Source organism: Sciurus carolinensis, chromosome 3, assembly GCF_902686445.1.
Source record: "Sciurus carolinensis chromosome 3, mSciCar1.2, whole genome shotgun sequence".
NCBI classification, from domain to species: Eukaryota; Metazoa; Chordata; class Mammalia; order Rodentia; family Sciuridae; genus Sciurus; species Sciurus carolinensis.
In genome coordinates, this window is record NC_062215.1 from 139,029,419 (window position 1) to 139,045,874 (window position 16,456).

A 16,456-nucleotide genomic window follows, 5' to 3' on the forward strand; every position below is an offset into this window, starting at 1 on the left:
GGAAAACTCTGAAAGGTTTCAGATGCACAGACCAGTTACAAATGAGTAAGAATTAGAATGCAATTAGAAGGCAATGAAAGTGTTTTAAAAATTCTGAGAGAAAATGATTTCTAGGGCAGAATTCTGTATCCAGCCAAGCTCTTAGTCAAGTGTGAGTGTAAAAAGCTTCTTTAGGTAAGCAAGTCCTCAAGAAACTTTGTTCCCAACTACCTTTTCTCTGGAAGCTACTGGAAGAGTTTCTCTAATAAAAATGATAGTAAACTAAGAAAGAAAAAAAAAAAGAAGACATGAGCGCAGCCATGAGAAAGGGGATGTTCTTCCTAGGATAGCAGCAAGAGGAAGCTTAAAAACAACAACAAAATTCACAACTGTACAACAGGATCAGATGGCAGCCAGCCAGGACTGGAGTAAGAAGATACATGGCTCCCAAGAGGATGTAGCCATGAAAAAAAGAAAAAGACTCATAGATTGACATATTTGTACTCTGAGGAGTTCTCTAGGTCTCATGGAAAGTTCAGAGCTACATTAATGACAGGTACATAAAATTACTCAAATAAAAAACTCGAGGCAACTATTAAATCCAGAGAGAATGAGAAGCAATACAAGAGTGGAACCGTAATCATTGCAGCCTACATGGCTTAGCCGTTAACACTTTTTTATATAATTGTAATTATGTGAACACCAGACATATTGATGAAACCAAAATATGTTATATAACAATATTGTGGAGATGGGGAGAAATTAATATGTATTTAGAGTTCTCAGAGTTACAGCTTATATAAAGAATTCAGGAGTTAAATATGGGAAAGAAATTTTTTAAAAATCAAGAAGTATCAGAATTAGTATGCATGATATTTACAGCTCAAAAATGACTACCTCTGAGGAGAGGTTTGGTTGGGAAGGTGTGGGGGAGAAATTAGTTTTTCCCTGATGAATATCTTACAGAACTTATCTATGCCCAGGGCCAGTAGCATTGTCACTATCTAAAAACTTGTCAGAAAAACAGGACCTCTGGCCCAGGCTTAGTGAATCAGATTCTGCATTTTAACAAGAAGTTTGGGTGGAATTTGGGAGGCAATTATTCTTGATGTGGCGTATCTACATTGTGCTTAGTTTTTCAAAAGGGATGTGGGAAAGTTGGAGATAGAAAGCTTAAATAATTTAAACAATAAGCCCTAGAACATGTGAACAGAAGTGAAATTATCTGAAAAAAGTCAGGATGGGGTTGGAGATGACAGGATCACCTTGAAAGAAAGGGGGTGCTATCACTGAATATGCATCAATAACAAATCAAGATCCATTTAAGTTAATTTTGAAATAATAAATTAGTCAAATACAATGATCTAAATAACAGTTACCTGAGAGGACTTTATTAATAATGAGAATGTTAAGCTTAGGGTTGTTACTGAGTAGTAAGTACAGAATGAAAAACTCTTCCCTCCCTCAGGCTAGATCATTATGGCACTTTATATGCCCTACAGGGGGTTAGATTGAGTACAGTGGAACCACTTTTTTTTTTTTCCACTGGATAAGTAGAAAGTTATTTATAATGAAAATTCTGCTTGAAAATCCCTTAAAGCACCCCTAAAAGTACTCTCAGTATATTAACATACTGACATACTTTACCTCCTCCTTCCCCCACAGCATTGAAATAAATTTGTTTCTTTAGTTGAACATGAGCTAAAGTAGTGGTTTATGTTTAGGCACCAAGTTGAACAAAAAAAACCCCACCATTTCTTTCTTTTTTAAAATGCAGAACTATACTGCTGAGCTATATAACCCCAACCCTTTTTTTTTTTTTTATTTTGAGACAGGTTCTCACTAAGTTGCCCAGGCTGACCCCAAACTGGTGATCCTCCTGCTTCAGACTCCAGAGTACATGGGATTTACAGGTGTACCCCATGTGCCCAGCCACATTTTTAAATAATAGAAAAATCTTACTACCTTAATGGAGGGGTTGCTTACACCATGCAAAGCACTGAGACACCTGAAGAACCCACAACTTCCATTTTATGTTCACAAATGGGTGGTAGACAGGATGATTCGAGCAGGTACAGAATAGTGAAGAGGCTTCAGGCAAGTACACAGATGGTACCATATGTTGAAATATTTAACCATTATACATCAAGTTAACAAACTGTTAAAATGAGGTCTAGCCTCTCACCTTGACACAGCCTTCACATAACCTAATTGGCTAGTTTTAGCTCCTCAAAGTCCCTCTGGAACATGGAGGCATGGGTAGGGCATGGACTTCCTGAACCATTGCCCATTTCCTTCTCTTCCACTTGTGTGAAGAGACTCAGATGACAAGGGTGGCTTCTAGGCCTCTCCTTTTGCTTATGAATGTTTGTATTGATGGTACCATCTGTGCTGGGGAAAGTAGACCTAGAGAGAAACCCACACAGTCCCTCATGGTTGACTTGAGGTTTTAGAGGCTGAGAATGCTAGGGTCCTGAACTCTAGGTAAGCATTTTCCCTTAACCCCCTTCTCAGCTGGAGGATGACCAAAGGAAACCTTTTTATGAGTGTGAGGTCCCATAATATCGTGATATCATATGAAATGTATATTTAGTCTCTGCTTTAGTCCCTGGGACAGAGTTTCTAAGACCTTTGTAGATAGGGGTGCTAAAAGAATCTTTTGTTTTAATATTTGGTCTTTGATTCTGATTCCTGAAATAGACCTTATAATTTCCTGAGTGTCTGAGTCAGAGCTTCTAAATCCTTTGGGATTTCCCTGAGTGATAGCAGTTACTTTTTGTTCTGATGAAATGTGTCTTGGGAGCTCCTGGATATACCCAGTATGGGAGTTGGATGCCAGGGGAACCAGCCATGTGATTAGAGTATTGGAACTTTCAGCCCCACTCCCTAATCTCTGAGGTGATGAGGGGCTGAAGGCTGTTCATCAACCATGGCAATGATATAATCAGTCATACTTAATGAAACTTCCATCAAAATCCCAAAGGACAAGATTTGAGGAGCTTCTGGATTGCTGAACATGTGGAGGTCCCTGGAGGGTGGCATGCCTGGAAAGAGCAGGGATGCTCTGTGTCCTCCCCACAGACCTTGCCCACGCATGCCTTCTATCCAACTCTTCATCTGTATCCTTTGTAATATCCTTTATAACAAACTGGCAAGTACAAGTGTTTCCCTGAGTTCTTGAGCTTCTCTAGGAAATTAATTGAATCTGAGGAGGGAGTCTTGGGAACCCATTTATTGCTTGTGGGTCAGAAGTACAGTCACAGCCTAGGACTTGCAATTACTGTTTGAAGCAGGGCGACTCTTGTGGGACAGAGTCCTTAACCTGTGGAATCTGACGTGATCTCCAGGTAGACAGTGTCAGAGTGTCCTACAGAACACCCATTTGGTATCTGCAGGAAACCAAGTTATTAGTGAGGAGAAATCCCCATGCACATTATGATGATTAGAGACCAGGCGTCCTGTACTGTGAGTGAGAGTAGGAAAAACTGAATGATAAGGGCCCTCATTCTAGCCTCTGCAGCCTAATTTGCGTGATTAAATATACATATGATCATCCATTATGGGTAATTTCCTCAGCTGTCTGAGTCATGACACCTGTGTGCACCCCGTCCAAATGTCAGGGTCTTGAGCTGTGAGACACCAGGCTTCCACAGATGCATTGACACTTAGGGCTATCTGTTAACTTCTAGGAATGACTTCATGCTTTAGATGACACTTTACTGAAATAAAATGTGGATGATGAGAGTTTTTCTCATGATGCAGACTAATTTCTAATGTTTACCCAAAACCCCCTGATGCAATTTTGATGCATTTTAGAATAAAATCCAGCAAAGAAGCTCACATTCAACACACATGACTAGACAAAATCAGCTCTGATAAAAGGAAACCTTGTTAATTTTCAAAGCTTGCATGGCCATCAGCCATGGTTTTCGACATCTCAGTGCACTCCAAGCCAAAGACACTTGCATTTCACATTCCTAGGTTCTATCCCTTACAGATTGGGAAATAACATAGATAAGTTGCATCCACTAATGTCTACATTAAAAGCCTTTTGGATCACTTGAGATGATTACAGATTCGAAATATTGGTATTTGTGATATTATATGGCACTAAATATTATAACTGAATTGACTCTATAGTACTTCTACAGAAAAATATCCATCACATGTAATCTACTCAGAAAGTAAGAAATTGACTGAATGACTTGACCTGGTCTCCACCTGGGGAAAATACACGATCCAATGAAAGCTATGTCTAGATGTCACTGTATTTTTTTTGTTTTCTCTGCTCAGTGTCTAATAGCACACCCTGGAAATGTAGAATATATACACAAATACTTAAAGTCTCCTCTAAGAAAAATGTCTTGTTCTTTTCTTAACAAGCCATAACCTATATAAGTTTGTATATAATAGAAAAAAATTAATATAATCCATTTATCAAATATTTATTGGGCACCTATTATGTGCTAGGCACTGGGTTAGATGCTGGGGAATGATGGAGGAAAGGTGATATGATCACATGATGAAAACCTGTAATCATAGACTCACAAGAAATGATTTTAAAATAACTTTTATGCTCATGCTGTAAAACCATATTGTAAGGAGGATGTTGCACTCTAAAAAGTCTAAGTTTTTAGTGATATGCTGGTACCAATTTCTCCCTTAAAGAAAGTGTTACATCTCCTTCAATTAGGAGAATTCATCTTGCTGTGAAATGCTCGGGCTGGTTGGGGTGAGTTGTGTGTCTGTGTTTGAGAACACTGAACCTTGAAAGAACATCTGTTTGGCTATTTTGTTAAATGAAACTCAAGTCACCCAGGCTTTACTAATAGCTTCTTTGTGCTTCATGACTTTCCACCACATGAACAAAATCACCTAACACCTCTGTCTGTGGCTAAAACTGCCATTTATCAGTTAAAGCCCACTGACAAAGAGAAAACTGGAGAGACTGCAATCCCAGCTTCCCTATTCAAACAGTTTCCACATTTCAGCAACCACTCTCTAGCCGCTCCCTCTGTGATAAGGACCTCTGGGGAAAGGATGTTTGCTGGGAATGTTTATTTTACAAGATAGACTAATGGCTTCAAAGTCTGGTCCCTTGCTAGGTGATGGCACCTTTTCTTCACTGTAACTCTTCCCAGGAGAAAATAATGGTGGGGAGAAAGGGTAGCAAGTGCTCACTTTGATTTTGTGATAGGGGTGCTGAGAAGTTCTCAAACAAATTCTTTAAATTAAACCCATTACAATAATCTAAAGCCCCTACACTCTGTCTTGACTGTAGAATCTTAGCAAAGGAGTTTCAGAGGCTGTCTAGTCCAATGGGTTTCAAAAACTTTTTGAACCTTGGAATATATACTTGAAAGTAAATTCACCATCCAGGTACCCATCTGTAAAATAATACATAAAAAAGTAAAGTTGCCCCAAGAGAGGCAAAGGTGAGGGTTCCAGAGCTCCCTGATGCATAAATCTCAACCCAGAGTAGATCCTGAGGCATCTCTTTGGTCTTTTGGACTCTTCTAGGAACCAGATGGATTTCATGCAACCTCCTCCCTTTGCCTAAACCTGAAGCATGGGACCTTGGACATCTTACCAAGGTCAACTCTTCTTGGATAATCTCAAACAGTCACAAGGTGCTGGAATGGTGACTCAGGGGAAGAATCATTCCTTGCATCTTGGCACGTTCTCCATAATTTAACTAGCCAATCTGAGCTTTTACACCATAGAGTAGAACTGAAGAACCCTGTGTGTGTATGTGTGCGTGTGTGTGTGGTGGGACCTTGGGGTGATGAGGGGAAGTTCAGACATGAAATTTCATAAGAGAAGCACACATAAACAATGGTCTGAAATTTTGGGGTCCTGGAGCCAGAAGAGGAAAGTGCCCTGAGATCCTTGAAAGGGACTAGTTCTCCAGCCAAGTATGTGGCAGGTGGTAGAGAAGAATGAAGATCAGCAATTGTCTGAAGTGCCACCTTTTGGAGCCCAGCTCTCTCTCTTGGGTGTAGTATCTGCAGCAGCAGGGATGGCTGATCAGTCACAACCCCAGCAAACATCTGCCATTTCACCTGGTCCTTACAAAACTCTTAAGAAATATAGGATAACATCAACCCTGTTCTGAAGAAAAGGAAAGGGGGAGTAGAAGGGGTGTGTGACTTGCTCAAGGTCAGACTTATGGGAAGAGGCAGAGCCCAACTCTGGTGCTATTTCAGCAACTGAGGCCTGACAGAAATACAAACAAAGAGAGTCGTTAACAACATTTCCTAAACATGCATTATTTTGAATTTTTTTCTAAACCTGGTAAATATTATATTATGCAGCAATCCTGATTTCTCAACTGGTAGGAAAAAAGGTAGACTTATGGTGAGATAAATGGGGGTGGAAAATGCCAAAGAAGAGGTCAAGAGAGAGTCAGGAGTTCCAGACTGCCGTGGCTTGGATTTTGACCCTGCTACTAATGGTCCCTGTAATCTTGAGTAAACTGATCACTCTGAGTAATGTTGAGTAACCCTGACTACTGTGTGCCTCAGTTTCCCTAATTGAAATAAGTGGGAGACTAATAGTACCTAGTTCATTGCATTGTTGCAGAGTTACATAAGTCCACATTAGGGACACTCTTAGTTCCTAGTACATAGTAAATGCTATGGAAGATGTGTTAAATGAATTCTTAGCAGGCTATATGCTCCTGCTGTGGTGCTCACAGATAAGCAATAGCAACTTTTTGAAACTCAAAAATTAGGTTATGATATTCTAGCTTCTTGTTTTCCTGAAATTTTTTCCCACAATCCCTGACCCAATGGCTTTATGAACCCCACTTTTTTCCAGCTCCTCCCCTACTTTTTCCTTTGGCCACCCCTGCTGACCACTCAAGCCCCTGATGGCTAGTTCATTTTCTTTCACACATTCCATGATGCATCATTTGTTCCTATAGGGCATAAAACCATGTTCAATCCTGTGGCTTATTTTAAATGTCCCTTGGAGTCATACTAAAATTCTATCAACAGGGGGAGCTCAAAGAATAGCCTTAAAACACAATGATACTGCTTTAGCAAATCTGAAAAAATAAAAAAGGAAGAAGCAAAATCATTTTATGACTGTATGCTTTTGATATTAATCGAAAAATAAGAAGAAATAAATTCAAAGCAATATAAGTAGACAGTGTTACTAAGACAGTGGTTGGTTTTTCTCTAATAGAAAATGATTTACTTAGATTTCTATCTCTAGGGAAATCCAGGTAAAGATTTTGATTTTATATTCATAAACAAGACAATGTACTATAAGAATTGAGCTATTTAGATATTCCCTTTGGATTTGTTTTGCTTAAGAAAATTTCAGAATAATTGTGCTTAGTCTGTTTGTGAATAATAAATATTCAGGAATGTCAAGTTGAAAGAAATGTTATAACTTTGGTCAAAATTTCAGTGAGATGTGTGAAATGGACTTTTATTTACAATGTGCTAATGTTTAATTAGGAGATTTAGATAACATTTATGGGTTTGTATAAGGTGGGAGGAATATCTGTTATTATTTGTTTCACTAGAATATTCTCAAATTTGGAAGCCTACTCCTGTGGTATCTGTATCGACAGAGACTGACTTGGGGCTCCGTCTTAAGCAATGATTCTACCCAGGGAGGAAGACTAAGCTCATCTGTGGTGGGGTTGTGATATTTGGAAACTGATTTTTAAGACACAATTAAGGGAATGAAGAATTCTTAGAGGGAAAATGGTGGAGCATTAAACCTTTTGTGATGGATCTTTACAGTTCTGTGGGAGTGTGATAGATTGGATGTCACTGGATGCTGGATTTATGAAGTGCTTTTCTTCCAAATAATTCAAAGGTCTTTCTCATAGGAGTTGTGACTATAAAACCAGGAGATTGGATCTGTACAAACTGCACCAGAAATAAACCTCACTGCTGTATAACTGCATCATGTAGATGGTCTTACATATGCAGTATCTGGGCAGAGAGTGCTGGGGCTACTCTCCTGATCTCTTAGAGGGAAAAAATGCAGTATTTCTCTACCAGATCATTTTTCAAAGATCACATTTTCAGTCACTGCAAGAGCCTGGATTCAAATGCAGGTTTCCTACTTCCAAATACAAATGGCATAGGCACAAAGCCCCAGTTTCTAGGCCAATTTAATAGGTGACTCCAGGGTCCCTTCCAGTTCAGGATATGACTTCTATATCATTGACCCACTCGAATGTGAGTACTTGACCTACAGGGTTGTTTTTTTTTTTCCCCCTTTATTCTATTTATCTAGTGAAATACTAACCTTAGAGAGCAAGGTGATTAATACCACAAAGTAATAGGATTGTTTTTCACCTGTGATTTTTACATAATATATCACAATATTTGAGCTTTATCTCACATCCGAGGGAGAATAAATGATTCTGATTTTAAGATATTTTACCATGATAGAGGACTGACTAAAATTATAGCACACCTATAAAATGCATTATTATTGCAACCAATTTTAATCATGTTTTCCAAGAGTATTTCAAGTCATGGAAAGCTGTTTACCATATACTGCTCTGTTAAATAAAAGATTACAAAACAATGTCTGTGAAATATTTATACAGTAATGGAAACATAAAGATCAAAATGATATGTACCAAAATATTAATCGTTGTCTTCTTTGGAGGGTGTTATGATATGCTATTTTTATTTTCTCCTTTCAAAAAAATCCCATATTGTCTGCAGTTATAACGCTTGATGTTTATAGTCAGAGAAATGTGGATTTGACTTTATATATTATTAAGTCTTTTAAAAACTTTGTAAAAATAAGATATAGGTTTGTTTCTTAGAAAAATTCTCTAGGAGGAAATATTTCCTACCTCATTTCCTTTACTTCCAGCACTGGACTTCATTTCCTTTGGTTGCTTTGTAAAAGAAAACAACAGTGTTCAGTTGGAGAGGCACCATCAGCTGCATACCCAGTCAGTTGGACCCACTGTCCCCATTTTATTGGCCATAGTTTTGACTTCTAGAAGTGCCCTCCAACTCACTGGAACCTAATTTAGCAGCTTAGATTCTACAGAAAGGAACACTGAAAACAAACACCAGTTTAAATTCGTGTATGCAAATATCTTTGTTAACCTAAATTTTATCTTTCAGAAAGTAGACCTTCCGAGCCTGATTCAGTATGGCCACAACACTCAGGTGAGGTACTCACTGGATGTTAACAAACCAGAAGAGCAACCTGTTTCTGGCAAGAAAAAGAAGAAAGAAAGAAAGAAAGAAAAAAGCAATAGGACCTTTGGGAATCTAAGAACTGTGCAAAGAATTAGAAAGAAGACAGGAAGAGAACTCTAGGTCAAGAGGAAGTGGTAAAAAAGAGAAGCAACAGGATGAGGCTGGGTTGGAGCTTTCTAGACATGCCAAGGCAAACCGCACTCTGCTGTACCCAGGGAACACCCTGTTTGCCCAAGCCACTCTCCTAAAAGGAAAGTGCTTTCAGTCACACACATTGTTACTGGATATTGCTTCCTGGGAAGATTTTAAAAATGAAACTAGGAATGCCTAGCTGTTTTAAGATGGAGTATCTTTGTCATTAATCATCAAAAGATATTGAGCAACTACTATGTATACTCACATCCTACATCACCACTGTTCAGAACTCAGGCTGTCTGAGATAAGGGTCAGTGATCTTCCTACTGTTTTAATTCTTCCACGTGGCATGTTTTATTCCTCCATGTGGTCCCTAATCTCATCTAAGAAGCACTTAACAAAATACCCTGAACCATAAGGCCTATTACTAAAGATGTGTAAAATTTGGGAGGACAAAAAAAGCCCATGTAATTTTTCTGCCAAGCTTACCAAATGTCTAAATTCTACTGAGAGACTCCCATTGGAAGATTCTTCAATGGACATGGCTTTGACATGGGTTCCACAAAGGACAAATCTTCGATTGCTAGAGAGGAAATCTTAGTTATTTACATGGTCTCAGGTAAAATATATGAGATATGGGGGAAAAAATTCTACAAAATATCTTACCTTAGAGTTGAAACATTCCTGTAAAACCAAGAAGATTTCTGTAAATGGGCTGTTTAATAAATCTATTAAAAACCTGTTAGTATTCTTAAAAGGATAATACATAAAATTTCATTTTAAATCTTTATAGTAAAAAACAAGTTAATTCTTCTTTGGGTTCTATTAAATGTTTAAATTTAAAAGTCAACTAAAGTACATTAATGTGTGAAGTTAGAGAAGTAAATTTAAAAGTTCAAAATTGTTTAAAAAAAGGGCAATTCATTTTTAAAAACCTGACATTGTTATATTTGAAATAAAATTAGAAAACTTACTTGTCAATTGATGCTTTAACCTTTACTTGATAGTTTAGTTCTGGCAATTTTATTAGTAGTCTAAAAAGAGACATCAGAAAAGAATCAAAGATAAAATTTAAAAGTATGAAAAGTCTTTTTTATATTCCAAGAATTAAATATATTTATGACATACCATATAAATAAAACTTGCATTATCTCCAGTTGTATGTAACACATGTGTTTATATGTTTTCAAGTTCCTCTTTAGTTTACCATGTTACTAATGCTGACATCAGCCAGTTAATATTTTTACTGACAAACATTTGGAAAATGTTTCCATATTGCTTCAGTTGATGTATCCTGGATAATACATTGCCCTGGTCAGAAAAAGAGCTATATATTTTGGCTAAAGTTCAAACCTGAGTTAAATGTATAGTTACGAGAAAAAAAATTGCAAGTGATATGGCCCCATTTTATTCATATATTATAAAAAAATTGTAAACTTAGTAAAACTATTTGTTGTTTGGTAACTGTTTTATGGAGAAAATATTAAGACCAAGCCTCTGAAATGAATATGGAAAATCACGATTCAAATATATTTACAATCTTCAAACATACTATACTTGGGGTCATGCATGTGGTGCACACCTGCAATCCCAGTTACTTAGGAGACTGAGGCAGGAGGATCACAAGTTCAAAGCCAGCCTCAGCAACTTAGTGAAGCCTAAGCAATTTATCAAGACCCTCTTCTCAAAATAAAATATAAAAGGGGCTGGGGTGTGATTCAGTGATTAAGTCCTACTGGGTTCAATCCCTAGTACCAAAGAATAAAAAAAAAAGGGCTGAGGATATAGCTCAGTGATAGAGTGCCCCTGGGTTCAATTCATAGCGCTAAAAACCAAAACAAAACCATTTAAATGCACTAGACTTAGTAACAGCAAATATGTTCGAAACTAAAAAAGACATAACTTCAAACAAACAAGCAACTAAAGTATAGAACAACAATTCCTTCCATTCCTTCTTCTGTTTTCAGACCATGCTCTATTCTTTTGCTTTCCTCAACTCTTTGGAATGTGTCCCATGATGCGATCTGTCTGTGGTTTCAGTGCAGCAGCAAAGATGTTCATTCACTCACTCATTCAGTCATTTATTCACATACTCATCCCAAGCCTCGCTCATTCACTCAACATAGGTACAGTGCCCTGTAGTGTCTCAGGTACCTGGGAACTGGTATAGCAAAGACTGGAGAAGGGAGAGATGTAGGTGACTCTACAAAAGCAAGGACTCCAGCCAAACAGAGGGAATACAGAATATGGTGACAATACAGGAGCACCAGAGAAATAAATTAGATCATAGCAAAAACAAAAGGTGGATTGTAACAAAGGTTCCCTTAATGTCCTGTACAAAGCACAAGATTGGTTAAATGTAAAGTCCTTTGTGGTGGGTGGTACAGAGGGGGTGTGGTCACATGAAATCAGGCCAGATAGTTTCTCTTTCCACCTTCCTTTCTGTACTACTTCAGGAAGGATCAGATTCAATCTGATGGTGACACTTAGAGTCCTGAGTTACCCTCCCTTTGAAATAGAAGAATGCCGTGCTATGGTAGAGAGGGGTTTTAGGGAAAAATGTCACATAGAAGGTACAGGATCTTGATCAAGGCAGTGAAGGGCAAGGCTGAGAGAAAGAGGATGAGGGCCCAGCAGTCCAGTAGAAGAGGACAGGACCCCCACACCAGGGCTGATGGTCTATGTCCCAGGTAGTCACTTCAACTAGCAGGCAAGGAGGTGCTCTTGCAGGGCCTCTCTACTCAGAATGCCTTGCTGAGCAACCCCTGCTCTTTCCCCTTTAGTCTCAGACAATATCTTAGATGTACTACACCATCTGTAGGAGGTAACAAAGTGCAAGGGGTCCACCACCGATCCATCCCACCGATCCATCCTATTTCCCTTTATATTGTCTTCTGAGTTACATAGAGATGTGGGGTTGAGGAATGATCAACTTTTGAGAAGAATAAAATTTAAAAAAAAAAACAAAAAAACTGGCGACTCCTTTTTATTTTGGCATTTAGCTCTTGGTGCAAAATTCACACAAAGACACTGATTGAGAGGTTTAATTAGGGTTTTGGACTGCAAATTGAAGACAAGTACTTTCCCTTTATAGATGTTGGTTAGGTGCCTGTGATCAGGGACCCTTATCATAGGACTCTGTCTCTACCATGGCTTTACCACCTCTTGACTTGTTAGTTTGAGGTTTCAGCTTTCTAGGGGTGACTTAATGATTAGTAATTTAAAGTTTTAGTTTTTGGAGTTTGAACCATGATGAAAATCTCTGAAAATAAGAACTCAAACTCATTGTTCTAAGTGGTATTAGGGAAAATTACATTTTGATTGCTCATGCTTATGGAAAAGATCAAATACACAATGAAAGAAAAACAAAAATAATACAACACCCAAGTGTCTTTAAATCAGGTACACAGTAAGGATATACTGAAAATTATAGTGTTCAGAGTTTTTGTGGAAAATCCAATAAGCCAGTTATTAGGTAATCACAAGGGAAGAATGTGCCACTACATTTCCTGCATAGGACATTCAAAGCCTTTCCAATCTGTCCCCCATCTGTCTTCCCCATATTATCTCTCTTTGCTCTCCACCAATAAAAACAGACTGGGGAGTCCTTTGTTTCTGTGCTCTCACTCTCCTGCAATTCTCTTCCCATTCCCCATCTCTCCGGTCCTCTCAAGTTAACCTGTCTAGCAGTTAACCCCATTGTCATATTACAATTCCATGCTTTCATGCTCATATCCCTCACCTCCTCATTAATACCCCACATTGTCATGCTCTGGACAAGCAGAATTCTCATTCTAACATTTCTGCAAGATTTTACCCAAACTCAGTGCTGGGTTCATAATAGGTGCTCGATAAAGAACAGGTAACATAAGAGAAACTAGCCTTAATTACGCAGTGGTTATGGCTCCATGAACAAGGAATGATAGAAGGTGTTCTGCCTACCTTAGTTTTACAGTGAACTGAATGAGGGTTTTAAGTACCATCGGCCTCTGAGGGTGGGTTGGCATGCATGGCTGTCGCTCAACCACAAATGAACTAGATGAAAAGGAAATAAAGCACACCATGTGAAAGCATTGACGATATCGGCAGGATGCAAACCACAGAGGGACAGGTTGCCATCCTGTTCATATCCTCTCAGTCCAAATACTCTACGTCTAGAAGACTCAAACTCCCATTAAACTCAAATCTTTCCAACAACTTCTTATAAATAATTACCACAAGATAGGCAAATGCCTAAAGATTGTCCTAATTAACAACAGCAAGCAATTCTTAATTATTATATTTAAATCATTAATAAAGATCCATTTTATCATACTAAACATAGTTAATTTCATGTTGCTGAATATTCATGGACTAAACATCAGTATGTGCATTTACTAATTATACAGTTAGGAGTGTATCAGTATTTTTTTTCTTTAGTGAGCTTATAAACACAAAAATGTTCTCTATCCCTCTTTCCTTGGACATGCACTGAAGAAGAAACCCTCAAAATCTTTTCCAAAATGTAAAAACCAAGCTGAGTGGGTCATATTATTAGCTCGTGAAAAATTGGGTCATCTGGGGAGAAAAGTATTGGTGAATAAATAATGAAGAGTAGAAATGTGTTTCTGGAACTTTCTGGGGGCTCTATTGACTTTTTCCTGAGCCCCATTGTTCCACTCCTTCACCTAAAACCAAAACCTCAGGCAGGGTGTTCTTACAACTTCACAGAACTGAGGATGTCATGAAGCAGGAAACTTGTAACCCTTCACTTACTTCTTGAAAAGGTTGTAGATCAGGAAGGTCACCCTTTCTAGCAGGTGCATTCTTTGCAGTGGGATAGGGTCACCTTCATATGTCATTTTGGTAGACTGCTCCTCTAACTTCTCCAATTGCCTTCTGAGTTGGAAGAGGCTTTCTGCCAATAGGGTAAAGCTATTGAACAGTACATGATAGTTTTTCCACTTAATAAGCAAGCATTTTAACAATTGATCATACTTTGCAAAAATTAAATTAATAAGTAATTATCAAATTAATTAAATGAGTCCCATGATTTCAGTAAGGCTAGTGGAAGTTCTTTATTTTTATTTTCCTAATCTATTTCTTCTTGAATATGCATCATCTATGTTAAACATTTTAAAATCCATACTTTCAATTATGATGTCATTTATGAAAATTCATCAATATCTGGAATTGCATCCCTTTCAATTAGCCTTTGTTTAAGTCTATTAAGCATGAATATGTTAATATGGCACTCATAAAAGGGGAAGAAAGAGTAAATGACATGAAGAAAGTTATGTATAAGAATACTGATGAAAAAAATGTAAAACATGTATGTATATTTATAAGTTCCTCTGGCAAAAGGTAAATAATATTTAAAAATGCTTGCTTCTGATATCTGCTTGGAGTTCTGCTCACTATGTGGTGATTTGACCTCGAAAATAAAGACGGGGACTTGGACCAGAAAAATAGGAAAGATTAAGAACACTGAAATGGACAAGGAAGAGGCCTCCAGGTAGAGGTGGCAGAACATCTTACCAGACTTCAGAGGTCCACCTGGCCCATAGCAGCTCTTTCTAAATACTGTGCATAAAAGATTGTAGAAGAGCTGTCCAGTCTCTGCTGGGTTTTGGTATGAGCACCATTATATTTTAAATTCTTTATTGCTCCCTTTATTATTTTGTTTTCACCACAACAGAGAGTACTGTGGGGTTAGAGAATCAAAGTAACTCCCCAAGGAAATAATGTTTTAAAATAAGCCCAATTCCTTACATTTCTTAAGAAACAGACCTGGCTGGGCAAAGCTTTTAGCGAGGGGTCCCCGGTTACTATGTGTTTCCATTTGTATTGAAGTGTACTTTTAAAAAGCAATTTGAGATATGAACTGTACATTTTGGTTTCTCATCATACTTTCTGATTGTTCTCTCAGATAGTTCTGTTTTATATTTATGAGGTAGAAACCCCTATCGACATTTTTATCTTATAATGAAAGGATATGCATGTGTGCAAACACAGTTGGGGTCGCCATACTGGGTTAAGCACTTAAGCCTTTATAAACGAATTTTTTAATTGAAAAATAAAACTTGTATACACTTGTAGCTATGATATGATGTTTTGATATATTTATACACTGTGGGAAGGCTAATTTGAAGTTAAATAATATACATTACCTCATCTTTTGGGGTGGGGGAGAAACCTAAAATCTACTTTCTTAGCAATTTGCAAGTATATAATAAATCATTAACTGAAGTCGCCACTATGTGCAATAAATCTCTTGAACTAATTCTCCTTTTCTAACTGAAATTTTGTACTCTATGGCCAACAAAGAATATTTTCCTTATCAAAATAAATGTCTGTTAGAAACACAAAACTCATGTTTAACTCTAGTGTCTTAAGACACATTTAAAAAGTTGAGAGATCTGTTTTCAGGATTTTGAAGCTAGCATGGATTATATCCTTAAAGAAAATGCATTGCTGGTATCCAACACTCATTTGCATCTTTAAGACTGGTATTTTGTTTGTGCAAATTAAGCAATTCTTATGCATTCTATAGATGCTTCATTCCTCCCCCAAAGGAACGAGGATCCAGGGCCCAGGTATAGTTCCCTCTTCCTGTCCAACTGTAGAGGACCCAGCTGCTAATAAGCCATCAATAAGCTACATGTCAACCTGCATCTTCCAGCTGTGTGACACTGTTTTCTACTTCCTGTGGTTTTCACTAGAAACTAAGTCAATTTGCTTTACCAGTTTTGAAGCTGGTCGAGCCCGTTATGGAGTGGTCCTCCTATGCAGGCAATCTGCTGCCGCCTCTTCCAGTCCTGTAGCTCTTCTATCAGCATGCTGTTCATGAGCAAGTCCGTTTCATTTACTATCTGTGTCATCTTGCTGAGCGTTTCCTAAAAACAAAGGCGAGGACAGAGAGACTCATAAGCAATAGCCAGAGTCGCTCAAAATTTAGCTTATAAAACAATTGGACCTGGGAGATAAAGACTTGGTTAAAAATTTGACCAAATATTTTATCAAATACTAGCTTTTATTTGCCATAGCACTGTCTTTTTAAACAGTTAAATTATTGCATTTAGATAACTCATAAGGAAAGAATGACAACACTTTAATTTTCTCCTAAGATATTTCAATATAAATATGTTAAATCAGTAACTTCTGTGCTAATA

The 16,456-nt window shown here is 37.8% G+C and overlaps 1 protein-coding gene across 3 annotated transcripts in view; it reads right to left on the bottom strand.

Moving 5' to 3' along the window:
* Positions 1–16,456, bottom strand: part of Stat4 (signal transducer and activator of transcription 4) — a 91,521-nt gene that overhangs the window by 13,614 nt on the left and 61,451 nt on the right. For 2 of the 3 annotated variants that reach the window (XM_047547118.1, XM_047547119.1), the window contains exons 8-14: positions 16,029–16,180; positions 14,061–14,219; positions 13,248–13,340; positions 10,280–10,339; positions 9,972–9,989; positions 9,795–9,888; positions 8,813–8,857 (exon numbers count right to left, since the gene is read on the bottom strand). In XM_047547118.1, coding sequence (XP_047403074.1) covers positions 8,813–8,857; positions 9,795–9,888; positions 9,972–9,989; positions 10,280–10,339; positions 13,248–13,340; positions 14,061–14,219; positions 16,029–16,180 — 621 coding nt within the window. The remainder of the gene's footprint in view (positions 1–8,812; positions 8,858–9,794; positions 9,889–9,971; positions 9,990–10,279; positions 10,340–13,247; positions 13,341–14,060; positions 14,220–16,028; positions 16,181–16,456) is intronic. The other variant, XM_047547120.1, reaches the window with a different exon arrangement.